The sequence below is a fragment of the Capsella rubella genome, unplaced genomic scaffold (genome assembly GCF_000375325.1).
Source record: "Capsella rubella cultivar Monte Gargano unplaced genomic scaffold, Caprub1_0 scaffold_2, whole genome shotgun sequence".
NCBI lineage: Eukaryota > Viridiplantae > Streptophyta > Magnoliopsida > Brassicales > Brassicaceae > Capsella > Capsella rubella.
In genome coordinates, this window is record NW_006238922.1 from 8,746,710 (window position 1) to 8,771,829 (window position 25,120).

General features: G+C 34.3%; 6 protein-coding genes across 10 annotated transcripts; 5 read left to right on the top strand and 1 right to left on the bottom strand.

The window, feature by feature from the left end:
* Positions 1-5,550: 5,550 nt before the first annotated feature.
* LOC17894699 (sufE-like protein 2, chloroplastic) lies at positions 5,551-6,581 on the top strand. The gene has a single exon (XM_006301449.2). The coding sequence runs from the start codon at positions 5,725-5,727 to the stop codon at positions 6,502-6,504; it is 780 nt and encodes a 259-aa protein (XP_006301511.1). The 5' UTR covers positions 5,551-5,724; the 3' UTR covers positions 6,505-6,581.
* Positions 6,582-8,235: 1,654 nt separating this feature from the next.
* Positions 8,236-12,895, top strand: LOC17895527 (probable protein phosphatase 2C 14). Its single transcript, XM_006301007.2, has 5 exons — positions 8,236-8,342; positions 11,215-11,587; positions 11,682-11,852; positions 11,948-12,118; positions 12,215-12,895. The coding sequence occupies exons 2-5, from the start codon at positions 11,249-11,251 to the stop codon at positions 12,797-12,799; spliced, it is 1,266 nt and encodes a 421-aa protein (XP_006301069.2). The 5' UTR covers positions 8,236-8,342; positions 11,215-11,248; the 3' UTR covers positions 12,800-12,895.
* On the bottom strand, positions 12,887-14,746 carry LOC17894383 (alpha-L-fucosidase 3). Of its 2 annotated transcripts, none has more exons than XM_023787689.1 (4): positions 14,728-14,746; positions 14,152-14,457; positions 13,662-14,041; positions 12,887-13,571 (listed from the first exon to the last, which is right to left on the bottom strand). In XM_023787689.1, the coding sequence occupies exons 2-4, from the start codon at positions 14,390-14,392 to the stop codon at positions 13,065-13,067; spliced, it is 1,128 nt and encodes a 375-aa protein (XP_023643457.1). In that variant the 5' UTR covers positions 14,393-14,457; positions 14,728-14,746; the 3' UTR covers positions 12,887-13,064. The 2 variants fall into 2 exon arrangements, with proteins under 2 accessions (XP_023643457.1, XP_006302412.1); XM_006302350.2 differs by lacking the exon at positions 14,728-14,746 and adding an exon at positions 14,580-14,611.
* A 265-nt stretch (positions 14,747-15,011) lies between these two features.
* On the top strand, positions 15,012-18,155 carry LOC17894011 (chloroplast sensor kinase, chloroplastic). Of its 2 annotated transcripts, XM_006300783.2 has the most exons (9): positions 15,019-15,621; positions 15,753-15,914; positions 15,991-16,299; positions 16,416-16,481; positions 16,581-16,649; positions 16,739-16,831; positions 16,989-17,194; positions 17,280-17,553; positions 17,673-18,155. In XM_006300783.2, exons 1-9 carry the CDS (start codon positions 15,193-15,195, stop codon positions 17,916-17,918), a joined length of 1,854 nt encoding a protein of 617 aa, XP_006300845.2. In that variant the 5' UTR covers positions 15,019-15,192; the 3' UTR covers positions 17,919-18,155. The 2 variants fall into 2 exon arrangements, with proteins under 2 accessions (XP_023644093.1, XP_006300845.2); XM_023788325.1 differs by lacking the exon at positions 17,673-18,155 and having other exon boundaries at positions 15,012-15,621; positions 17,276-17,402.
* A 961-nt stretch (positions 18,156-19,116) lies between these two features.
* LOC17894707 lies at positions 19,117-23,199 on the top strand. Of its 3 annotated transcripts, none has more exons than XM_006300924.2 (15): positions 19,117-19,473; positions 20,117-20,311; positions 20,407-20,518; positions 20,611-20,760; positions 21,158-21,262; positions 21,371-21,454; positions 21,522-21,637; positions 21,737-21,838; positions 21,917-22,030; positions 22,121-22,177; positions 22,272-22,338; positions 22,450-22,503; positions 22,620-22,694; positions 22,794-22,829; positions 22,926-23,199. In XM_006300924.2, exons 2-15 carry the CDS (start codon positions 20,292-20,294, stop codon positions 23,046-23,048), a joined length of 1,215 nt encoding a protein of 404 aa, XP_006300986.1. In that variant the 5' UTR covers positions 19,117-19,473; positions 20,117-20,291; the 3' UTR covers positions 23,049-23,199. The 3 variants fall into 3 exon arrangements, with proteins under 3 accessions (XP_006300986.1, XP_023643634.1, XP_023643633.1); XM_023787866.1 differs by having other exon boundaries at positions 19,462-19,548; XM_023787865.1 differs by lacking the exon at positions 19,117-19,473 and adding an exon at positions 19,666-20,033.
* A 177-nt stretch (positions 23,200-23,376) lies between these two features.
* Positions 23,377-24,258, top strand: LOC17895811 (probable E3 ubiquitin-protein ligase XERICO). The gene has a single exon (XM_006300357.2). It carries the CDS (start codon positions 23,661-23,663, stop codon positions 24,066-24,068), a length of 408 nt encoding a protein of 135 aa, XP_006300419.1. The 5' UTR covers positions 23,377-23,660; the 3' UTR covers positions 24,069-24,258.
* The last annotated feature ends 862 nt before the right edge of the window (positions 24,259-25,120 follow it).

The following is a 25,120-nucleotide window of genomic DNA, read 5'->3' on the forward strand; positions in this document are numbered from 1 at the left end:
TTTCAAATTCTAGAACAAATGATTTTTTTTTTCTTTTTTTTGTGAAAGAGAGAATATGTTGAAGAGATGAGTTACAACTTACAAGAATGGAACTTAGAGAAATGAAAATGTGTACGTATTTATAAAGGAATTTTCATGAAACAAACTCTCAAGTATCGACCGATTTAGTTTTAAAATCTTCAACTAGATTATTAATTATAATTAAAATTATCAAGTATGATATTTTAATGAAAAAAACCTCTCAAGTAATAGCTGGTCGGCTGGTCCATTTAGAAACTCCAACTAAAATATAATGAATTTTATGCAAATAAATCCTCCAAATCACTAGTTTCTGTTGCAATTCTGTCTTCAATTTCTAAAAGATACAAATCAGTCATATTAAGTTAAAATAACCAATACAAACCTTGTACATGTTATTTAAGCGTTTTTACGGTCATATACATTCATTTAAAAAAATTGGAATAAATTTGAATTTTTTGGGAATGGTTTCGATTTGACATATTATTTATAAAAAGTTACAAATCTAGTAGCAAAGATTGATGGGTTCTTACGTATATTTTTCGCATGCTTAACTTGCATTTTCTAGAATTAATGGATAAAGTTGCAAAAAAATGAAGTTTTTTATTTCTAGAATATCTTGTAATATAATTAACACAAAAGTGAGTTATTTCGATATGACATGTTTCGCATATGTAAATTGTAATATATCAAAAAGGAATGGTTCCAAAAGTAGTTACTAATAAAAAATATATATAAACAAGTGATTAACGCTGTCAAGATTACACCTATCATTAACGTTGCAAATGATTCTGTCAACATACACATATTTGTAGAATAAAAATAATTCTCTCGAAAAATTAAATCTGTAGGGAAAATTTCAGAATTAAATCTGTCGTCCATTAATATTTGACATTTCTCGAAAACAAAGGCTAACGCAATGATGCATCATGTATTAACGTTAATGATTCAATGTGTTCTAATAAATTTAGAAATTCAAAAATAAAGTTACCTGTTCAGCTTGGATCATTTAAAAAAAACAATTATCAAATCTTATGTGTTTTTCGTTATATCATTTATAAACACTAGCTCCCATTTATAAACACTAGCTAAATTGTATTTATTGGCCCTTTAAGCTAAGTTTTATTCACACTAAAACGTTTTTTGCTTAAAAATATTTTTTTTTTTGAAATCCTTAGTCACACATTATTTTGATGGATTTACAAAATATTATATATATACATATATATATATACATATATATATATATGTTTAATATTTCAAAATGCATGTGTTTTTTTTTGTCAACAATAGCTAAGGAATTGGTTTAAAAAAGCCAATCGGAAGGACAATTGTTTACATACAAAATATTATGCGGAATGGAATGGACTTTCTGGGTCAACTTATCCGCTTGGACATTTGCAGTGCGAGAAATAAAAGACAACGAAAAGGTAGAGAACTCTTCCCTGTCAGTAGAAATATCGTCTAAATTAATAGAGAACGCCGGCCATTCGAAAACATATATTGCATGTATCTACTACGTAAGGTAACCTTTTCAATAAATAAAGAGCAAATTAAACGGCAAAAGATTGTAATGTCTCTCAAACACGGGAAACGTAGGAAACATGTCTTTATCATATACATTAGATATTAATGAGAAATAATAACAGTAATTAATCTAACCAATTTGATTGATGATAATAATAAATAATGATGACCAACATAGAAACCATGCAAATTCAGTGGAGAGAAACAACACCGTCAAATATATGGAAAGCTACGATTAGGAAGTCACAGTTATATGAATACATATATATACACTATACTTTCATTTTATGATAAAGATTACTTTGATGTTTGTTGATTTTACAATTCTCATTTGTATGATTTTTAAATCCACTTTTTTATTTTAAAACTAGGTCCGGACCCGCGTTACAGCGCGGAGGAAAATTACCGGGTTTTTAGTCCTTTGTACGTTGAGAGATAATTTTATTTGTGTTTGCTTTACTTTATTTTGATCAGTAATTAAATTTTATTATTTTTAGATTGTATGTGTTGGTTTCGAATATGTTCAAAATTATTTAAATGTATGATTTTAGTTGGATTGTTAATTTTAGAACAATATGTGACATATATACATGTATAAATATTATACAATAAAAAAAAATATTATACAATGAATCATTTTTAAAATTTAGGGATTAACCCGCGGTACACCGCATAATCATAAATACATGATGTATGATTTTTAAATCCACTTTTTTATTTTAAAATTGATAGATTATATATGGATTTCTAAATCATATAAAGATCTCTATATTCATTTCTAATCCATAAACTAATAAATCTACGATGGCGATTGAACTTAACCTCTCGCAAATTTGCAATGAATCTGACTGTCGATGCTTGGTCCAAGCTATAAACCTGTCATAATTCCTGCATGAAATCTATGGTATTTTAACTGATATTCTTCTCGTTTCTAAATCTTTTACTAGTTTCTTTTGTTGCTATATTCTTCGAACAGCCAATGTTGAAGCCGACTTCCGAGCAAAACTTGCTCTTTTCATGTATGTTGTTAACATTTAAGCTTTAATGAAGTGGTGTTAAAAAAAAGAAAAAAACTTAGAATGAGACTTCCATTTTTTGGAGGTCATTTCTATTAAAAGAAAAATATATTGATGATTCTATGATAGAAAATAGTATTATTCGTGCGCGAAGATTAATATATAGCTATTCTTTTCTTAATAAAGGGGTTTTCATAAATAAAGCATGCGAAAAAGAGTTGTAACAAAGCTTTCTCAAAGCCAGAATTTTTGGCGCTTAGCCCATTAATCTAAAATATTCAAGTAAAGTTAAGAACTTACATCGGATTTGTGAAATATTAAAGTAACGTGACTTAAAACTAAAATAAAAAATATGATAAATTTTATTTCGACATTGCCTCATTGGTTATCCACCTTCATGCATAGTTTGAGTATCTCATTTTGGCAATAAGATACCTAGGTTATTTCACTTTTTTCTATGTGATGTTGTGTTTTAGACCATTTGATGGATTATAAAGAAGTTAAATTCAGCTTTTAGACACTTCCGTGATAAGTGTGTCATGCATGCTTTTGCATCGGAGTTATAAATTTTCAGCTTATTGAAACTGTCTTTCCTCGTTTTATCTTGTCTTTTATTCCACGTACGTGCTAAAAAGATACTATCACGAGGTTCATATTTTTCCATAGCTTGAATACATGAACTTATATTGCTGTTAAAAAGAAGGGTTAACGTTGCTTAAGTATATGAGGAAAAAGGATCATTTCTCATTAACAATGTGGTACTCTACTCTACTCGATCTACTATGGCATCTCCTACATGAAAGCAAATACACTAAACAAAACAGTTTTACTACTTTCCCTCAATGTTTTGCTGTATTGCCCACACAAAAAAAATCATTAAACAAATCACAACTACAACTTATAAATTTGAGTGGCTTGCTTTGCTGAAAGGGATATATAAACAAATGATCACTTGAATATTGGGATATGGCAACATCTTAAATAACAAAGAGATTATATGAATAAAGGATTTCATAAGCGTTAATGTAGCTCTGCTAGCCAAATAATGTTGGCAACATCTTAAAAAAACAAAAGGAATAAAGGATTTCATAAGCGTTAATGTAGCTCTGCTAGCCAAATAATGTTGGAGACTTTTAATCTCTCCTATCAAAAGTCTATAAAGCTAAGTAATCAAATAAAGGAAAGCCTATAAAGCTAAATATTATCCTAAGACTTCTCTAATGTAAGAGATTAAAGCAGAAATGGTATTCTAACCATATTTGAATAAGCATGTTACAAAGTAATTAGTACTTTTCAAGGTATACAATAACTACTTGGGAATGGAAAAACAAATCAATGTGTAGAAGGATCATTGACAACCAACTGGGTAATCCATCAAGAAACCCAAACGGACATGGATGGAGCTGCTCATATGCATGCATGTCTAATTTAAAAGTCATGTGACATATTCTTATAAAAATGAAGAGATTTTTGAAATTTGGGGCCGACCTCCCTTTCATGCACATATGTTCGCCCCCTGCCAGAAACAATTACTTGAAATTTCATATAAATAAATAATACAATTAAACCGTACGATAAAATCATAATTACATAGAGTAATGCAAAGAGTGAAAAACAAAAAATACTCAAACTGAATTAGGCCATTGTCTTGGATCACCTACAGATATTTTTACCAAAATGTTTATAGATTGGACATTAATATTCTTTAAAAGATCAACAACACTCATGCATGGGTGGATCGGAGCACTTTTCACGATGTTTTCTATATGTTACAACAAATTTATACGCAAGATAAAGCTTTCAGTTTATTGAAATTGTCAACTGTAGAGAACATGAAGAAACTTATCAGTTACTTTCTCTTAAAATGTTCTCTATCGATCACCATGATCTGTTCTCTCACAGTACTCAATAGAAAACTGTTTTTTCTCAAGTTCCTACTCTTTTCATTCGATGTGATTAATAAGGCTTTTGAGTATAATTCAATACATAGTATGAGGCCCAAAACATGAACAAATATCATACAGTATACTACTTTGATGAGCAATATATATTGTATTTTTCTTAAATATATTTCTTATATATATATATATATATATATAGCGTTTTTGAGTGATAAATGAATAAATAAATAATTTAATTTGGAAAGTTTGATATACAAAATGGAATCTTCTTAGTTTATCTATTATTTTAAGTGATCAACCAATAATGCATCTTTTATATTATATTGTGTAATATAAAAACGTGGTTTTGGTAAATACACTCAAGTGTAGCCGTAAGCTATGACGAAATGAAATTACTTTAAAAATTATTGAAAAAGATATCTCAAGTCTCTTTCCGACACTATATGTGCTCTTGAATAATTCACTTGTCGATTCGAATATGCTTTTGTATTTAAATTCCACGAAAATGATAAATGTACTTGGAAAATATATAGTCACGTGCCTTTCTATCCTTCAGTGTCGATTGGTCAGTGGTGAGGCTGCCTCAAATCCTTTGTTCATCGTATCTTACTCTATTTAGCCTCTCAATGATAATAAAACAGAACCATATCGTAAGTTTGGTTTTGAATAGAAGTAGCCTACCTCTTTTGAATTGGTTATTTTTATTGACTCGGTCGTGTTTTTGTATCGTTTTACAATTAAAACAAAATAACACTCCTATCTTATAGGATATGGTGATTAGCAATGAACATATTTATTCAAAACTCCAAGTCAATTGGAGTTTTCAATTTAGCACTCACCAATGTTACATTTAGCATCCACCTAGGTCAATGATTGAAAGTTTTGTCTTTAAATTTTTAAAAACTAGGGTCATCTTGATATTTGCATAATTCTATTACATATTGTGATTTGCTATATATAACAATATTTCTAAAGGATCTTCTTGGTCATCTTGATATATAAACAATCCTTTAATTAAAATAGTAATATATATATAAATATGTAATGCAAAATCAATCTACACATAAAAATAGTTTTGGCGCGATGTAGAAATCTCAATGCAATCATGATCCTCTCTCTGTCGCGTAGTTGAAGGAGCTCTCTCCTCTGATTACCTTTATTTATATATCTCTCTCTCTTCTCCTTCTTCTACCTTCTCCTCCCATTTTTAATTTTGGTTTTTTTTTTTTTTCTGTTTTGTTGCATTGCCCTTGTTACGGAACATGAACACTTCATCATCGTTCATCAAGGCCTTTGCATCTCCTCCTTTGATATCTTCTTCCGGACCAACAAGAAAATCTTTACAGAACCCAAGATTCTCTTCCAAACTCCCAAGATTATGTCTTAAAACCATTAGATGCATGCGAGATTCTTCTCTTTCGACTCCAAACGCTACAAGCCCTAGTCTTTCTTTCGCAACGGTTGAAGCTCCCTTGGGGACAAAGACCTCGGACAAGCTTCGTATCCTCGTATCTGAGTTTCGGTCCTTAACCGAACCGATCGACCGAGTCAAACGTCTCTTAAACTACGCGGCTGATCTAGCCCCACTAGATGACTCGGCTCGCGTCTCGGCGAACAGAGTCACGGGGTGCACGACTCAGGTTTGGTTGGAGGTAAAGATGGACGAGTATGGGAGGATGAGGTTTAAAGCGGACAGTGATTCGGAGATCTCGAAAGGGTTTTGTTCTTGTCTGATCTGGATCCTCGATGGTGCAAAGCCAGAGGAAGTGATGGGGGTGAGAAGCGAGGACCTGTCGGAGATGAACGTTGGTGTTCACGGCAAGGAACAGTCAAGGGTCAACACGTGGCAAAATGTGTTGATGAGTATGCAGAAACGGACCATGACTCTAGTTGCCGCTGACGTGGCGCACCGAGGAGGAGAGAGACCACCGCATCATGATCTCTTATTTAAATACGCTAATGGAAGTTACATGGAATCTTCCAAGGTTCATCATGATTACTCCATTTCGTTGCTCCCCTTGTACTATGATTTCACCATATGAATGTGTTTGGTGTTGTTCATATGAATATTTGTAGTCAAGCCCTATGGAAACATAAATCAAAGTTTGTGTTCTGTCCATCGTTTTGCGAAATCAGTATTTGAGATTGAGGATATGTTATTAGGATTGGTCTAATGTTTTCGGATATTTTAACACAAGTCTAATTATATAGTCGTTGGCGGCTAATCAGAATCGTCCTTATTGGTAAACAATAGTCAACAACATCAATCCTGGCCACATCGGGTCTATTTGTAAAATCTTCAATGATATTTATTTGGCACTCAATTTTTCTTGGATTAAAGTATCATCACGCTAACTGATGCCATTTTGAGCTGAGTTTAGAATATAATGAGGACAATGAACAAGGGACCAGAGATGGACCTCACGATCGATATTGTTAGTGGCACAATCACGATTTAAAGTTTTTTTAATGAGCATCATTATATTGATTTTTCTCCTAATTAATTATTATTTTTATTTATAATGACCATGATTTTGACTTGTGTTATTAATACTTTAAAGTTGGCAGAGAACTAAGTAGAAAAGTTTTTTTTTTTTTTGGAAAACCAGTAGAAAATAATATATACCTGTTAATTTTAAGGGGGACTTTTTGCACAAAAATTATTAGATGTTTATTTAAAGGACTCTTTTTTTTTTTTTAAGAACAAAAATCTTGTAATTTTTTTTTACTTTACAATGGTTTTAAAGTTTGACTGACATTTACTCTTATTATGTTTATTACATATTTATGTAAATGTATATGTGTGTGTGCGTTTGTGTGATATATGGTTATACAAATTGTATCTATAAATTTTGATATTATAAAAAATTTCTACTGTCATTTAATTTCTACTAATATATTGTTATTAATTAATTTTCTATAACTTTGCTTAGTAAACTCCAAAATATTTTCATCTCAAATTATACTCTAGTTTCAAAATAAGTGACGTTTTAGACTTTAAGTTTAGTTTCAAATTAAACAAGTGTCGTTTAGTATTTTTATGTAATTTTCCAATTTGATCCCTACTAATTTGATGTATTGACAGATAAGACAATTATATTAATATATAATGTATTAATAAGGGGTAAACTGAAAATTTAATAGTTTCCTAAATTGTGTAAAAAAACTTAGAATGAAACTTGAATTGAAACAGAGGGATTACAAAATTTTATAAATAAAATTGAATTTTAATAAAATATGTGAAATGAATAACACCAAATTTAAGAATATAGTAAGACTAATCTACAAATGTAAGTTCCAATAATACTAGACTAAATTTAAAGCATAACTTAGAATTATTAATTGAATAACAACAAATTGACATTGAGTTTAAATCTTATTAAAATTTATAACTGAATAATTTATCAATTTTTATTTTTCATAAATTTAGTTATATTTCTTATTTTTAATATAATATATTTTCATTATTGTTATAAGCTATAAAAAATATGATATTTTACATATTTGATATTCTATATACAGTACATTTCAATTGATATACAATACACATTGAATGTTATAAATGATAGTCAATACAATTCATTGGGCTTAGCTATATGGCCCAAAAACACGGTTTACAAAATTAGAAAACTTGAAATAGGTTCGGCGAATCATATGATCAAAGAAATAGTTTGGTAACATGGACTACAAAGAGAAGACTTAGACACTATTTCCAATGCATGTTCCGACGGTTACAAAAGAGACTATCTCCATTCAAAACATAACAAATAATTCACTATCTATATAACCCACTGATAATACTCTCTCCTTTCACGCATTCTATCTCTCACTTTTGGTTTCGTTTTTCTTTGGATTCTACGCCGTTTCGTTCTTTCTTAAGGTAACTCTCTCTTCCTCATTTCATCTTTCTCTTTTCTTCGGATCTCTCTCCCTAATTCACCAATTCCATCAGCAAATTAAATCAATCAAATTTAGAGAGAACACAACTTTGTAAAAATGGTGAGATCTATATTTAACAATTAATTTCATCATGTTTTGGGATTTTTCAAATTTAAGGATGGTTGCTCTTAATTTTTCTTAGTAAGTATTGAAGTTAACTCAATACTTCTCCTTTGTTGTTGCATGTGTAGTGGATAATTTCTTATTATGTTAGATATGTAGTGGTTTCTTCTTTTCTCTTGAAAAGTAGTCTTCTTTCTTTTGCATATACATTGATACATACATTGATGCCGCTTTACATACTATTTTTCTGAACATAAAAATTGTTGCACCTTAAAAGTCCAATATATGTATATGCATGATTATTTTACTTTGTTTCCTATCTCCTACGGGTTTTGGTTTATTCCTATCTATTTGTCTCTTATATTTTTTTTACCTATCAGTATATATTCGTTATCATTCCTCCCAAATCATAAAAAATTTCTAAGGATTTTCAAGAGATTGATTTATAGTGTAGATCCATTGGGTTGTATCACTGAAGAGAAAACACAAAAACGGTACCTCTAACACACGTCAGTTTGTACTAATTCTTAAAAATCTTAGAAAACTTATAATTCATAATCTTTATATATAGCTCATCATCATAATATTAATTAAAATTTTGGGTCCTTTGAAAAACTGGAGATGATGTTATTCAAAATATGGGGATACCTCACCAACTATTAACTTGAATCAGAAGATCCGATGATCAATTATAATTATAGAAATAACTACAAATATTAAAGTTTTTTTTTAGTTAATATTGGGTCAATATTTAGGGGCGGAGCTCGATCACTGGTGTAATAGTGCATGTCCATCAGTGGATTTATCATTTGCTACTAGACTACGGTCACTTCACACATTAATATTATTATTAAATAAATGTATTTACAAATAACATTAATGTGCATAGTGCATATTTTAACCTAGTTGGAATAATGTAATTGGCGATCGCAACCATTTTTTTCATATTATATTAAGTTCTTTGACTGATGCATTTATTATTTATCTATATTTGTTTTTATGTATTTACTTTAACTGGAAATTTTAAATACTAATTTTTAAAAAGTCTTTAGAATAAGTCATAATAGTAATTAGATTCCTTAGTTTTTATTTCTAAAAATGAATCGCATTAAATATATTTCTTCGTTTTCCTTACCCCACAACTCTTAAATGAAATAAACACTTCACTTCTATCATATATATAGTTATGTATATAGGAGAAATAGGTTAAACCAGTTTGACATATCAACTTTGAGCTCATATATACTCAAAATTTGATTATTTTATTGCGTACAGTATATATTATAGTAAATATTTGATTACACATAAAATCTCAACAGACTGAGATAAACACTTGAGCGAGCTTACACTTGGGAGGGCTTACACCAACAATTATTGGTAACTCTATATCTTAGTAATTTTTAGTTTAGTTTATCTTTTTTTGGTAAGAAATTTCTTTTATAATTGAGTTAAGCTATTTTAACTCGTGTCAATTTTCTCAAATTTTTTTAATTAAAAAAAAATTGTTGATACTTGATGCTAACATGAATTTCTCCAATTAATAGAGAAATTTAGTTAGAATAATGAAGGTGAAAATGTTTATATTTAAAAATCAGTGGCATATAATATTTATGAAAACATATACTAATTGACTAAATGTATCATCCATTTGGTTTGTCAAACATTAATCTGAATAAAGATATCTAAAATTTAATTTTATATATTAGGGTTTTAGGCTAAAAATTGGAAATTGAAAAACACCTTTAGATCCATGAAAACTTAATAATGGAATTATTATACTAGTCAAAGTGAATTTTATTAAAAGTTGACTCAATACGTAATTTCAGTGAAACAGATTGGCATTTCAATGTATAACGCATAAGTAGTTTTTTTTTGTCTTTGTTGACGTTTAAACATGTTTCTTTACCAAGTAATACATCATAATGTTTTTTTTGTAATAATACACAGCCAAAACGTAGTTATATTTGATAATTAGATTTAATATTCAATAATAAATTTGAAAATATATATCATCAAGTCATATACTGTGATGATCTGTAGTATTTTTTTTTAACAAATTACATAATAAAAATTATATATATATATATATATAATACAAAACCATATATATATATTAGCACTAGATATATATTGTATATATTATATACATCCTCATACAAATAGATATATATTGTATATATTATATACATCCTCATACAAATAAATTTTTGAATTTTGCTACAATATTACTTAAACTCTTATGCACATAAAATCACATATTAAAAATAAAACTTTAAAAATTTTAAAAAATAAAAAAATTCTAAACACATATTTATAATCAGATTCATTTTATTTTGACATCTAGTCATATTTATTTCATAGTTAAAAAATTTAAGGTAATAATACAATGCTTTAACTAAACATATACATTGTTAGTAAATTATAAATCAACTAATTTCTTATAGGAAAAAAGATAAGATATATGTTTAGCTGTTTAGTTATTAGTTAAAAATAATAATAATTAAATTATATATTTTATTTTTCTATTTTTTTATTTTTTATTAGATATGATGAAAATATATACATTATATATATGTATGTAACTATGTATGAATGTTCAGTTACAGTATTGTTTGCCTTTCCTTTTCTTTCTCCGATTTGAATGTTTGAAAAAGAAATCTGAACTTTTCTTCAATTTTGACTGAGCCAAAACCCTAAAGCATCTAACACTTTACCAATTGACTTTTTCCTTTTTCTTTTTCCGCTCACAGTTTTGGTAGCCGTTGCTTGCTCTGTGACAGCGATATGACTACTACTCTCGGCTCAGGGGAAAACAAGACGATCCTTTCTCCTCCCATGGCTAATATATTGAGCACGGCCTTGCCCTCGAGTTCTTCCCCATTGTTGATCCCAAAGGTCTCGCCTTTGAAGAGAAGGAGACCTCCCCACTTAGATATCCCTGACCTGAAACCTGTTCGAACTGATTTCTCTATATTCAGAGACAGATTCAGAGACTACGCTCAGGAGAACGACGCCGCATGCTTCGGTGGTAACGGTTTTGGCGTTGTCTCGAGAAAGGGGAAGAAGAAGTTTATGGAAGATGGTCACAGAGTTGTTCCTTGTTTGGTTGGTAGCTCAAAAAAGGTATCTTTCTTTCTTCTTCTTGATTGAATGATAGGTTTGAAAACTTGGGTTGTGTTCTATGTGTAATGGGTTTTGTTTGGGGTTTGATTTGAAGGGTTTCTTTGGAGTTTATGATGGTCATGGAGGTGGCAAAGCTGCGGAATTTGTGGCTGAGAATTTGCACAAGAATGTTCTTGAGATGATGAAGAATTGTAAGGACAAGGAGGAGAAAGTAGAAGCCTTTAAAGCTGCTTATTTAAGGACCGATCGTGATTTCTTAGAACAGGTAAGAAAGAACAGTCTTTGAATTTCCAGTGAGGTTAGTTGTAAGAAGATTACAACTATACTTGGACTTACTGGTAACATAAATAAATACTACAGGGTGTTGTGAGTGGTGCCTGCTGTGTTACAGCTTTGATACAAGATCAAGAGATGATTGTCTCGAATTTAGGAGATTGTAGAGCTGTTTTGTGCAGAGGAGGCGTTGCTGAGGCTCTTACAACTGATCACAAAGCAGGAAGGGATGACGAAAAGGAAAGAATTGAGAGTCAGGTAAGAATGTGAAGAAGTTTGTATGTTCGCTGATTGTGTGATAAGACTTGATTGAGAGAGTAGTTCTGATACTTGCCCTGGCATTTTGATCTATAGGGAGGTTATGTTGATATTCATCGAGGGTCTTGGCGAGTTCATGGGATACTCGCGGTTTCCAGAAGCATTGGAGATGCACACTTAAAGAAGTGGGTGATTGCTGAACCTGATACAAGAATACTTGAATTGGAACAAGATATGGAGTTCCTTGTCTTAGCTTCTGATGGACTTTGGGATGTGGTGAGTAACCAAGAGGCGATTGACACCGTGTTGCAAGTTCTAGCTCAGAGAAAGACGCCTGGAGAAAGTGAGGAGGAGAACTTGGTCCAGGGCCGTGTCAATGTGAGCCCATCTTCAAAATTTCGTCGTGTTGCTCTGGTTAAGTCATCAGTTCAATCCCCCAGATGTGCAAAAGCCATAAGTTACTGCTGCAACTCTGATAATGAATCACCCTCACCCCACAGTGAAATCGGGAGTCTACCTTCCAAGTCACAAAAGATCACACCGTTGAATCGAATAAAGATGAAGTCCGAGTTTTCTTGGGCCAAGGCGGCTTGCAAAGAACTCGCAAGCCTGGCAGTGAGTAGAGGTAGTATGGATGATATTACAGTGGTGATTATCGATCTCAACCACTACAAATACTGAAAACTCTGACTAACTTTCTTTACATATATGCTTGTATTCTAGTGCTCCTTTGGATACTTTGATGGTTATGTAGATGCATGTTGATAATGATGAACCTATCTCACCAAAAATCTTATTGCTTTCTTAATAAGTTCATATTAGTGATAGCCAAACACAGGCACAAGTTTCATGTTCTTAATAAATCTTTTTCTTAGATTTGTCTCCTTTCTAAGATATTAAAAGAAACAAACTCATAAAAAGAGGAAAAGCTTGTTTCCTCTTGTTATTATTGCCTGTGGCAGGCCATGCTCAACCCGGGGGCGATCTTCTCAAAGATGAATTTGTTAGCAGCCTGTGTGAAGTGGACACCATCCCACACGACAGCCTTGTCAGGCTCATCGCATGGCTTTCCTATGTAAACCTCTTTGCCTTTCACAATCTTCTTCATCCCACATCCAATGCCCTTGTTGTAGTTATACTTCCCTCCATGTCCACAACATGAAATCAACGATCTCTTGAACCCATGACCCTGAGCATGAAGAAACAACTCATGCTTGACAGAGTAGACATCCACATAACTGATGGCAGCTTCAGATAGCGAAGCTCTTAACTCAATCACAGCTTGTTTCAGAGCGTAATTGAACTGTTGAGCTAAGTGGTTCAGAGAAGAGACACATCCGTGTGAATCAAAGTCTGATGCTTTAACCGGAAACCTTTCAATCACATACGCTAAACAACCAATAGGTCCAGTGTTGTGAATCCAGAAGTATCTCCCTCCTTGTCCATATATATTCTATCATCACAATATAAAAACACACTTTTGTATTCCCACTTAAGCAAAAACAGAGTAAATAGCTATATAGTCAGAAACAGAGAGACCAACCTTGATAGCATTCTTGAACTGGCTAATGATCTCAGGAACTTCGGTTCCAACTTGTTCCACGGTTTTATTAGCGAAATAACCAGCGGTGAGATCGTTCTGTCCAATGTCAAACGTGTACAAAGCCTGTGAAAAGCTGTCTGCTTCAGGCAACATCGTCGTGTAAACCCCTCCGCGACCACGAACAGTTTGAGATCTGTTGTGGAAATTGTAGAACTGGACGAACTGAACATCGAGTGAGAATGGGCTGAATCCACTTTGACGTAGAGTGGAGTTAAGAGCTCTGAGAGGAGACCCGGCAGTCGCGAAGTTAGCGCCATGGCTGAAGTTTGAACCAACCGAGTCTAGAAACGCACTTAGATACGGCAAGCCAAGACTCTCCGCTATATATGTTTTCAAAACAGAGCCAAATCAAGAAAATGTTTTCAAAACAGAGCCAAATCAAGAAAACGCATTCATAGACACTTGTATATACTAAAAGAGTTTGTTTTACCTATGAAATCAATGACGAGACGACCGTCACAGTACCTTCCGGCGGGTGAGCCGAAGAAGGAAGAGCCGTGAGGAGGACCAGCTTGGCCAAAAGCTGCGGAGAGACCACCGGTGTCGGAGTTAGAGTCACCAAAGTTAAAGATTGCTGGAAAATGACATTGTTGCGCATGCGTTGATGTTGATAGTGATAGGAATGATGATAGCAACGAGAGAGTAAACAGAGAAGATATGATTGGATTCATTGGTAAAGCTGAGGAAGAAGAGGTGGAGAGATCTAACTCAACTCAATCACGGGGGCTTTTATCTTCTACAAAAACAATAATAATAATAGTATAGGGTTTAGAAGAGATACAAACAAACAAAAAGTATTGAAATTTGAAGATGGAAAAAAAAAGTGAAAATTGTAGAAAGAAAGATGAGAAACGTTACCCCCACCAAGGCACTAAGCAAAAATCAGAAATGAAAAATAATTCATATTTTATGTACATAATCTTATATAACTACTAACTCGTTTTTATATGTTTTGATTGGGAAGGTTAGTAGAAAATAATCCATTTGAAATTTGTTACTAAAATACCTCTTGAGTATGACATACACATATGCTCGCTTCCTTTTGAGGATTATCTTCATATGATATCTTTCTTTTTATAGTAGCTTTCCATTTTCATATGTAAGTTTTTGTTTTCATGGTTCTCTTTAAAAAAGAAATTGTTTTTGTCTCTATTATCTATCACGTTTTTTCTCAAATCCTTTTATTATGTATGACTAAGCTATTTTGCAGGCATTGGTGTAGTGTCTACAGTGTCTACCAAGAAATACAACAAAAAATTCTAAAAGCATTTGTTAATATTTTGTTGTACAATGTTGTTTTTGTTTCAAGCATTAAACGACGACGTTTATGATCAAAGTTGCAAGTTTAGTAATACGATGCCGTTTATATTGGTGAATTGCAATTGTAAATATCATCGTATCGTCTTCCTCGCGAGAGTTTGTTTCAGTCTCAGCCACAAAGTTAAAAACTCCACTGTCGTGTTCTGTAGTGATGCTTCTTTCTGCAATCGCTTCTCAGACCCTTCTCTCATCCAACCCTAATTTACACTTCTCCAATTGTATTCCAAACCCTAGACCTTCTAATTCTTCGATCAAGCTACTCAATGCGTCTTCTTCCTCCTCCTCCTCGTCCTCCTCGTCGTCGTCTTCTATATTCACACGCGGTCTCCGTTACGTGAACCACAATGTATCTAATGAAGATTCAGACCCCGGAGGAGAGACCACCACCATGGTGGCCTCTGCTTCCGCTATAGCTTCTGCGATTCGTGGAGCTTCAACGACTCCTGTAGAGTTCACACAGATGATTGAGAAAGACCATCTCAAGACTAAGATTATCTTGCCAAGTCCTGATTTTCAACGTCTTTGTCTCGAGCAATTAGATCTCTTTCGTCAAATCGTGGATCCAAATGCAGTCCTCTCGGTGCGTCTCTTCTCTTCGTACTCCATTGTTGCCTGAAAACAGAGTGTTCTGAAATTAAAGTTGGGTTTTTTTCTGAAAACAGAGTGTTCTGAAATTAAAGTTGGGGGTTTTATGTTGTTTTTGGTTTTTAGATATATGTAAGACCAGCTGGTAGCTATGTGATGGATCGATTAGAGCTGCGTCGTGTCACATGTTATCCAAGTGTTAATGCGGGAGATGTTGTGATCTTAGTCGGAAACTTTGGTATACCGGCCGGTCTACGAGCTGCTGAAGCATCACTTTCTAGTCAACAAGTATGCTACTTACTTCGTGTGTTCTGCAAATTTGCCTAGAAAAGATTACCTTTTTGACATAATATGATGATGATAGGTTGAAGTTGTGAGTAAACATAGAGCTGCTGTGTTTCCAATGGTGAAACACCCGTTTGTTGTCGGTTTCTTGGTTGCTGAGTTACCGTTAGAAGCCGAGGAGGAGGAGGAGGAGGAGAAGGAGGAAGAGGAAAAAACGTGTGGTTTAAAGCAATTTCTTTCCCCAGAGGAAGCTTATGCTTTGCCTGCTTCAGCTAATACAAAACCACCTAAAGTTAAACTTCCTTCTGTTAAGGTTTTCACTGCAGAGCAGAGATCTTATGCCATTAATATTTCGCGGACTCTCGCTATGGCATATGTCATGGATCAGGTTTTTCATATATCCTGTCTCTTCTGTTGATGGCATTGCATGTGTTCGGTTCTTTCTGATCATGGTGTTGTTATGTTCAACCCTTATTGACCTTTTCAATTTGTGGGTATGTGTAGAAAACAATGTTACTTCAACAGTCATCTTGGCAAAACAATGTAAGGATGAGTAAGCTAGTGGAGCAGGTACAAGCCACACACTTGTTAACTTAGCATACATAGATCTTATGTTAAAGTCTCCTTTTAGTTTATATCATGCATTTTTTTTTTCTGGCTTTTTGCCAGATCCGTGGTCCGCTCTCTACCATGAGGACTTTAAGTAAAATGCTTTCAACTCACACGAAGAGAAGTCAGGTCCTTTCCAGTTAACATTTGTGGCCGGAAGTGTTATTCTCCCTGAGTCTTGCAATTATCGGACTGACTTGGGTTTTTGTACATTGTAGGTTTCACATGATATTGTTGAAAACTTAATAGTTCAAGGCGATCAAATAAAAGATACCCTTGAAGAACTTCAGGATGCAGTTCACTTGACAAAGGTTCACCTTCTCTTACTTTGTCCCTTTGGGTACTTGTGACTAGTGTCATGACTCTTATTTTTAGTTGTCTTCATAAATCTGTTTTAGATGCGTTGAGCATGAGGATTCTTTTCAAAATATTTTTCGATGTGTATTTACAAAGCATATCATTTTTCAGGCTAATATAGTCCGCTACAACGAAGAAGCCCTGAAGAAGATAAACAAAACACATAATGAAACAAGGAGATCAAATTATGAACATAAAGACCCCATTGATGGGTCACAAATCCCAAGTACACGCCTTTCCCTGGGTTCTGGATCAGATGATTCTGAAATGCCTATGCCACCTCTGGCCCTGGCACCCGTTCAAACGCACAGTATAAGGTACAAGCTTCTGAGCCATTAACTGAACGTCTTGTTACAAAACAAAGTGTTGGGAGGGCTTATCTCTTTCATTTATGTCAGGAAGACCATGCGACATTTCTAATGTGCTTTTAGATATGGTCGAGACTGTGAGACCACTAGCTCTTACTCAGCAAAGAGTGGTGGAGCTAGGTGAAAACTCAGCTTCCCTTCTAGTTGCTGTTGAAGAACCGGCTTTAAGGCAGGCTATGAGCAATCTCATTGAAGGTGCTTTATTGCGCACTCATGTTGGGGGAAAAGTTGAAATTTTGTCGACCAGAGCTCCTGCAGGCGGTAGTCTGGTAGTAATTGATGATGATGGTCCTGATATGCGCTATATGGTAAACAAGACCAAACTTATATGCTGATGCTTTTTACTTCCTGTATGCAAGTCTGAGGTCTTACCAGTTTAATAAGAGAAATTATATTGCTTGTTAACAACTTTGTTACATCAATGCAGACGCAAATGCATTCGCTAACACCGTTTGGAGCAGAACTCCTGTCAGAAAACATGGTTGAAGACAATATGACATGGAACTTTGTGGCTGGTTTAACCGTAGCCCGAGAGATCCTGGAGAGTTACGGATGCGTGATCAGAGTTATATCACCTCGCAGCTCTGATGCAGCCTTAGGAGCTGGAGGTACTCGTGTAGAGCTCTGGCTCCCTCCCTTCCCCGAAGCAGTATCTGAAACCAATGAAGGATAGATATTCACATCCCTCTCTTTGCCTTGTAAATCTCTTAAGCCTCCGAGTATTTTGCTTGCCTATGTGTGGTGAGGCCAATGTATAGTCTATTTGTGATTGATTTGTTGATCGATGTATAATAACAAACTTAATATGTACATAACCCAAAAAGAGTCATGTCTTCAACTACATACGTGGACTTTTGTAAAGTAACTATATAAATAGGTAGACTTTGTAACAAATTGCTTATTGCTTCTTTTTACTACTACATTACATCATCTTCTTACCAATGTCACACAGTTTTGTTAACGTGATCTTCTGAAACATGTCGCGATTGATACATTTAAACATAATAATGTTAAGAAAAAGCAAAGTAATAAAAGAGAGGGACCTTCTTATTAAAGAAAGTGGACTCCTCAGTTTGGTACGAAACCTACTTTTTTTTCTTATATGATACTTTGCCAAACTCTATTTACTGTATATCACATTCATCATACATTACGTTATAGTCAAAACCTTCATTGCCTTTCTTAAATCGCCCAAATTATAGCAACGCCATCACAACAACTCCAACCTCTATTTTATACCCATTTCTCTCCACCAAAACGTATCCACTCATACAAATTTTTAAGGTAAGAAATAAAAATCATTTTGCTATTAAATTTGTAAAAATTGCTTTCTTATTACTACTTATCTTCTTCTATCCTCATCAAAATTGTTGCGTGATTTCCGGAAAGATTTTGTTGCAAAATACAGATCTTGGTTTTTTCTTGTTTATTTGCAGCAAAGAATATGACAAATTGATGATAGATTTGATAAAGTGAGTATTGATAGATTTGTTTTGATACTTTACATGTTATTAAAAAATGAAATTAAAATCAAAACAGTGTATTGTGAAAAATAGGATACAACAATTTAAATTGGCATCATTATATGTCGACTAAGTACGGTCCACGGATATGCGTGTTGTGTCGGGGGGTTTTGTTTGTTTACGTGCATTTTCAAGCTTTTCCCATTTCCCACAAAACTCTGCGTTTTGGAGGTTGCGAAGAACAAGAGAAAAAAAGGTTGAATATTTAATTTTTTTCCTTAATGTTTTGAAAATTAAATTGTATGAAGAAGCAGCTTTGAGAGCTTTCGTTGGTTTTTTCTTCTTCTTCTTCTCTACACCTAAATATACGCCCAGAAAATTCCATTGGTCACCAAAAAAAAAAAAAAACCTAAGCTTTCTTTTGAATTTCTTGAAAAGGAAAAGTCAAGTAAGAAAAACCGATAAGGGGTTTCGATAAAAATCATTCCTTTTTCTTGATTGTCTAAAGATTAACTCGTTTCTTATCATTCTCTCACGTTTTTGGCGTTCTCTAGAACGAAGGCGATCACGGGTGTGTGTGTGTGTGTGTTGTTCTCTCTTCTTCGTTGTGTGTGTGTCTCGAATTCTACGAAGAGGGTTTTTGGGCTTTCGTTTTTGTTGTGTGTGGGTGAGGAGCGATAATCTCGTGTTTCTTCACTGGTTTGAGGGATCTCGTTTGTGGCATTTCTCTTTATTGAGTAATCCTCGTTCGTATCGATATTAAAGGTGACGCCTTTATTCTTGTATTGAGAAAATTTGGGAAATTTTGTGGAATTTTTGCCTATGCGTTTGGAGAATTTGGTATGGTACCATTTGTTTCTCTTTGGTGTTGAAACATGGCTCTTTTAGTATTTCTTAGTCTTATGGGCTTGCTTTTGATTTGTTTGTGTTCTCTTAATTAAATGTGGTACATAGCTGACTTTATCCCGGGTTTAATTGTTTTTTTTGTTGTGTCTTGCAATCTAAGCAAAGTGTTCTGTTTTTGTGATTCATGTCCTGTGATTGTATTGCTCCTGGTATTTAGGGGTTTTGTTTTGCTTTTTTCCAAGGGGGAAGCACATGCATTGCTTGAAATTGTGATCATCTTTTAAGGGAATGATCTAATTGTTTGTTTTGACTTATGGATATATAGTCTGGTCAATAGTTTGGTATTGAAGCCTTTTTATCCCCTGGTTGGTTTAGATGCACTATATTGTATTCATCTGTAGGTTCTACGATAATGACTTACTTTTTTGACAAGAGAATTTTAGAAACTGTGGATGATGACCAGGTTTTCCATTTAAAAGGTGGTCCTAGTTTGTTTGTCCATCTGTGTCTTCTTCTTCTTGGCATTAGAACTTATATTAAAAGTCTCCTTTTTTCTCTCTAGATCACAATTCGCGGTGTTACGCATAAAAGGTTCCTGGCTTCTCTACTGTCAGAAGGGGCCTTTTGGAGTTACTACAGTAGAGAGAAGAAACTCGGTGGGTGACTTTTGAAACCTCTTCTTGATATAGTGCTGCACATTTACACTGTGAAGCTACACTCAGAAGATTAGAGAAGATATGGGAATCTTTTCACGCAGGTCAAAATCTTGTCTCTCTCTTTATTACGAATTTGGTCAGTGTTTCAAGAGGTGCAGAGAACCTTATAAGCCAAATTTGGTTCTTGTTATTTCAGTTCAATTAGTAGGAAATCAAAAGATGGAATGAAGATCATTGCAACAGCATTTTTCGGAGTAACTTTCGGCTTTCTGGTTGGAATATCATTTCCATCATTATCAATCACCAAGGTTATAGAATCAACCCTTGTCTTCCAATTTCTGTTTTTAATTAGGATATGCTCCATTGTTCATCATCAAAAGATCTTTCTCTTATGTTTCAGGTGAGTCTCCCAACAAACTTTCTTCCGTCACGCGATCTCTCATATATAGAGGAAAAGAGTTCAACAATTGCAACTCCAGACAGTCATAAAGCTTGGTCATCATCAAAGGGTAACGATAATAGCTCAGCCGGTCCAATTGACAAATCGAAGGCAAGTTTCTACTCCTTATTTATTTATGCAATGTTTTGAAATTTATAGTATTTTTACAAGTTTTATCTACCCCTACCCATTCATACTACAATATGCAACTGAGGTTCTTCTTCAATGAGGGAACACGTAAAGTCTTAGGTCTCCCCAAAGATATATGTTTGAGGACTCTTAAATCTAATTAGTTTTGCACTCCAAAACAGGGGATACATGTTAATTAATATCAAAACCTAACAGATAACTTACGTAGTTTAGTCATTTAGAATTTACCTTGCCAAACTCGAAGAAAACTATGTATGGAAAGTACTTGTGTTTGTTAAACTTTTAATTACTGTGTATTCATGATTAATGGTCTTGTATCTGTCCATGTTTTCATGTTTCATTTCTGAGTTTGCTGCAGATTTGGGTACCTTCAAATCCTCGTGGTGCTGAAATGTTGCCTCCGGGTATGATTGCTGCCGAATCAGACTTCTATTTGCGAAGATTATGGGGGTTACCGCAAGAGGTGTGTAGTCAAATTATTGATTTCTAATATCATCAAAACCATCATTTTAGCTGCATTACTTGATACAGAAAAGTAATGTAATTATTTATACCTTATTTGCTTCCTCAGGATTTGACCAAAGAACCAAGATACCTCGCAACATTTACTGTGGGTATTAATCAGAAAGCAAATATCGATGCTTGTGTCAAGAAGGTTGGTTCATTCCCTTTATTTGATGTTTTGACTTCATGTCATAAATTATTTATCGTCTTCTCAACAGTTTTCAGAGAACTTCACTATTGTTCTGTTTCATTATGACGGCCGGGTAACCGAGTGGGATGAGTTTGAATGGTCGAAGACTGCTATACACATTAGCGTGCGAAAGCAGACAAAATGGTATCAACTGCTTATCAACCACTCTTTATTGGTTATGGTAGAAAATATTATGTTGATGTTTATGACTACTGACTCTCTTGGCACCTGGAAATATGTTAGGTGGTATGCAAAGAGGTTTTTGCACCCTGATATTGTAGCAAAGTATGATTATATATTCATCTGGGATGAAGACCTTGGAGTCGAGCATTTTAATGCAGAAGAGTAAGTTGTTATAAACCTTTACATGAGTTCTTTCCCTTCAATTTTATTGATCTGTTGTGATATCTTGATTTTTTACAGGTACATAAAGATGGTGAAGAAGCATGGCCTGGAGATTTCCCAACCTGGCTTGGAACCAAACCAGGGACTAACGTGGCAGATGACCAAGAGACGAGGAGATATGGAAGTCCACAAGTATGATGGACAAAAAACCCTCACATTCTGGCTATGTTTAGTTTTATGCATAATAATCTTTACAAAATTATGGGCTTTGATTATTATCAGGATAACAGAAGAAAGACCTGGATGGTGCTCAGATCCTCATCTCCCTCCATGTGCTGGGTATGTGAAACCTTGTTTCTGCCTATTATGAGTTGTCTTTTTCCTATAACAAGAACTAACAAGTCTTAAATTTTTGTGTCATTTACTAATGTAGATTCGTCGAGATCATGGCTCCTGTATTTTCAAAATCCGCCTGGCGATGCGTGTGGCACATGATCCAGGTTATTAACCTCATCCTTTACTTGTTCATTCTTCATTCAGTTTCCCCTCACTTTCCCTACATTTATCTTCTTGTCAGTCTTACTTATATTCTTTACCTAAACTGTCAACAGAATGATTTGGTTCACGGTTGGGGTCTTGACTTTGCACTCAGAAGATGTGCTGAGGTAAGAGTTGGACACTTGCAGTTCGTTGTTTGTCATGCAAAGGAAAAGTTTGCTTGGCTATAACAATATAGTTTGTTAATTTGACGAAACTGTATATATTTTACGCTGAAATGTAGCCTGCACATGAGAAGATAGGAGTAGTTGATTCTCAGTGGGTCGTTCATCAGTCTTTTCCATCCCTTGGCAACCAAGTAAACCCCATAGAACTCTCTATGTGTCCATTTTTGTCTCTTCTTGATCTGACATTCACTTCTTCGATTATAAATCTGATTCTCTTTCGCTTAATGTAGGGTGAGGCGACAGACGGGAAAGCACCATGGCAAGGGGTAACAGAGCTTTTTAATCTCTATCTCCCTCTCTCGTGGTGAGAATTGTGTGTCGTGAGGAAGACTTCAATGTGTGTTTGTTATGTGGTTTTGCAGGTGAGGGATAGATGCAAAAAGGAATGGACAATGTTCCAGAGTAGAATGGCTGACGCAGAGAAGGATTATTATAAATCTTTACAAGTAGAAGGCTCCTCCAATTCAACAGCAACATCCATTTAAATAGGAGAGTTCTTATATAGCCAGACGCTGACAGATTCAGTTCACATAGTGTCTTGCATTTACATATAGAGTTCTGTATATGTTAATGTAGTAGATATTACTCATCACCACCTTCCATGGAATAAACAAAAAAGATGAATGTTTTGATCCAGTCAAAGACTTGTGTATCAGCAACATCCAGCACTAGTGCATCTAGTGGCATGTGATGTATATACAGTACAATGTGAAGTTTTTCTTTTTACTTAACCTACAAGAAAATTCTGAAGTTAGTGGGAAAGAGCCGTGTTACAAGATGGTGTGGCGTGTTATGTTTTCATGGATCAGTGGAGTCGCACGTGTCAGTTTCTTGACGCACAGGAACTTGAGAAGCTTTCCACAAAGCACTTGCACAGAACCACGTGTCAGAGACTTTTGTGATGTAGTCACAAACTCACAATCATGTGTTGGTCTCGTACCTTACGCGTGATGCCACGCGTTTAGACCGATATAGTTAAAGAAGCCAGCAGAGGATTAGACTGTAGTGGCTGGATTTTAAGAAACTTCTTCAGTTGCTCTCTTTATTTAAAGCTCCTGAAAGATCTCAAGGAAAAAATAGTATCTGTAGGAAGAAGAATGGGTCTTTCACATTACCCGACTGCGTCAGAAGGAGTGATGCCAATGTTAGTGATGAACACAGTTGTTTCAGTGTCTCTATTAAAGAACATGGTAAGATCTGTTCTTCACATGCTGAGCTTTGATGAGACCAACGAGGCAAGGAACAGAGGGGACGACCAAGATCATGAGGATTCAGAGAGAAGAGGAAGAAGAGTCTCTGTAACACACTTCGAAGCTCTGTGTGAAAACAGAGGAAGCAGGAAGGAGAGAGAAGCTATGGAGTGTTGTGTGTGTCTGTGTAGGTTTAAAGAGAAGGAGGAAGTGAGTGAGTTAGTGTCTTGCAAGCATTACTTTCACACGGCTTGTTTGGATAAATGGTTTGGTAATAATCACACCACTTGTCCTCTCTGCAGATCCATCCTTTAGTAATGGATCATACTTTACTTACCTTTTATGGTGTTTCACCATTTTATAATGGTTTTTAGTTTCTATTTTGGGAAACTCAGATTTTGTTGTGTCCACCTTGTGGGTTTTGAAGTATTTTTAGAACATTAATAAAAGTGTTTTGGATATATTATATATATAGCTGTGCCTTGATATTATGTAATTCGTATCAAACACCGGTTTTGTTACACAAACAAAATAAAAATAGATGTGACAATTAGAAGAACACCATCACAAATTCAAAATATACTTAGTGAGTTTTAAAGGAAGAAGCTTAGTATCATATACAGTTGCTAAATTTTCTGTGCTTTAGATTGATGAAAATCTCTGCTTCTTTGTCAATATCCTCATCTTTTGCCATCCTCTCACTCTTCACCTTCCTCATATGATGTGCTGACGCCTTCATCACGTCACGGGTCATGTCTTCATACTCCATAACTTGATGATTCGGTTTCTCAGCAATGGAGGAGTTCCTGTGATGGTGAGGATGATGATGGTGATGGTGATGATGATGATGATGAGCTTTATACTGAAGGAAACTCTCGAGTACCATTAGTGTTTCTATTGAAAATTTGAGAGTCTTGTTTGGTCTCTTCTTGCGGGCTGCTTAGTATACACATTTGAAATCATCAGAGGGAATATATATATGCATGTGTAGTATAAAAGTCATTAAGGATTAAACTGAATCTGATACCTTTTGCTTCCTTTATATTATTCCAGGTTTGGCCAATGTTCCTTACACCATTGAATATATAGAATTATATATAGATAGATAGACACATGTCTATTGTTGAAGAGTTGGGCCAATGGGTTTAGAGGATAGTTGCTAAGCCATGAACAAAACTGAAAACGGTAAACGGGAGTTACTCTTTGGTTTATTCGACCGAACTAGCTAGATGCTTTTTAATCACATGGCGTGTTTGACCGTAACTTTAGTAAAGAACAAAAGGAAAATATTAAAGGGACAAGTTCAATTTAAGACCTACCTCTTGTGGAATGGTCTTTTCAACCGTCGTGATGGGAATTGCATCTAA

Bases quoted from the DNA above. Each gene is read 5' to 3' on its own strand.
- LOC17894699 (XM_006301449.2), top strand. From the start codon at position 5,725: ATGAACACTTCATCATCGTTCATCAAGGCCTTTGCATCTCCTCCTTTG.
- LOC17894011 (XM_006300783.2), top strand. From the start codon at position 15,193: ATGCTTCTTTCTGCAATCGCTTCTCAGACCCTTCTCTCATCCAACCCT. The intron at 15,622-15,752 runs GTGCGTCTCTTC...TTTGGTTTTTAG, and splicing joins ATCCAAATGCAGTCCTCTCG to ATATATGTAAGACCAGCTGG. The intron at 17,195-17,279 runs GTACAAGCTTCT...TATGTCAGGAAG, and splicing joins GTTCAAACGCACAGTATAAG to ACCATGCGACATTTCTAATG.
- LOC17894383 (XM_023787689.1), bottom strand. From the start codon at position 14,392: ATGAATCCAATCATATCTTCTCTGTTTACTCTCTCGTTGCTATCATCA. The intron at 14,042-14,151 runs GTAAAACAAACT...AAACATATATAG, and splicing joins TCTCGTCATTGATTTCATAG to CGGAGAGTCTTGGCTTGCCG. The intron at 13,572-13,661 runs GTTGGTCTCTCT...TTGTGATGATAG, and splicing joins AGTTCAAGAATGCTATCAAG to AATATATATGGACAAGGAGG.
- LOC17895811 (XM_006300357.2), top strand. From the start codon at position 23,661: ATGGGTCTTTCACATTACCCGACTGCGTCAGAAGGAGTGATGCCAATG.
- LOC17895527 (XM_006301007.2), top strand. From the start codon at position 11,249: ATGACTACTACTCTCGGCTCAGGGGAAAACAAGACGATCCTTTCTCCT. The intron at 11,853-11,947 runs GTAAGAAAGAAC...TAAATACTACAG, and splicing joins ATCGTGATTTCTTAGAACAG to GGTGTTGTGAGTGGTGCCTG. The intron at 12,119-12,214 runs GTAAGAATGTGA...TTTGATCTATAG, and splicing joins AGGAAAGAATTGAGAGTCAG to GGAGGTTATGTTGATATTCA.
- LOC17894707 (XM_006300924.2), top strand. From the start codon at position 20,292: ATGGGAATCTTTTCACGCAG. The intron at 20,519-20,610 runs GTTATAGAATCA...CTTATGTTTCAG, and splicing joins CATCATTATCAATCACCAAG to GTGAGTCTCCCAACAAACTT. The intron at 22,031-22,120 runs GTATGATGGACA...GATTATTATCAG, and splicing joins GGAGATATGGAAGTCCACAA to GATAACAGAAGAAAGACCTG.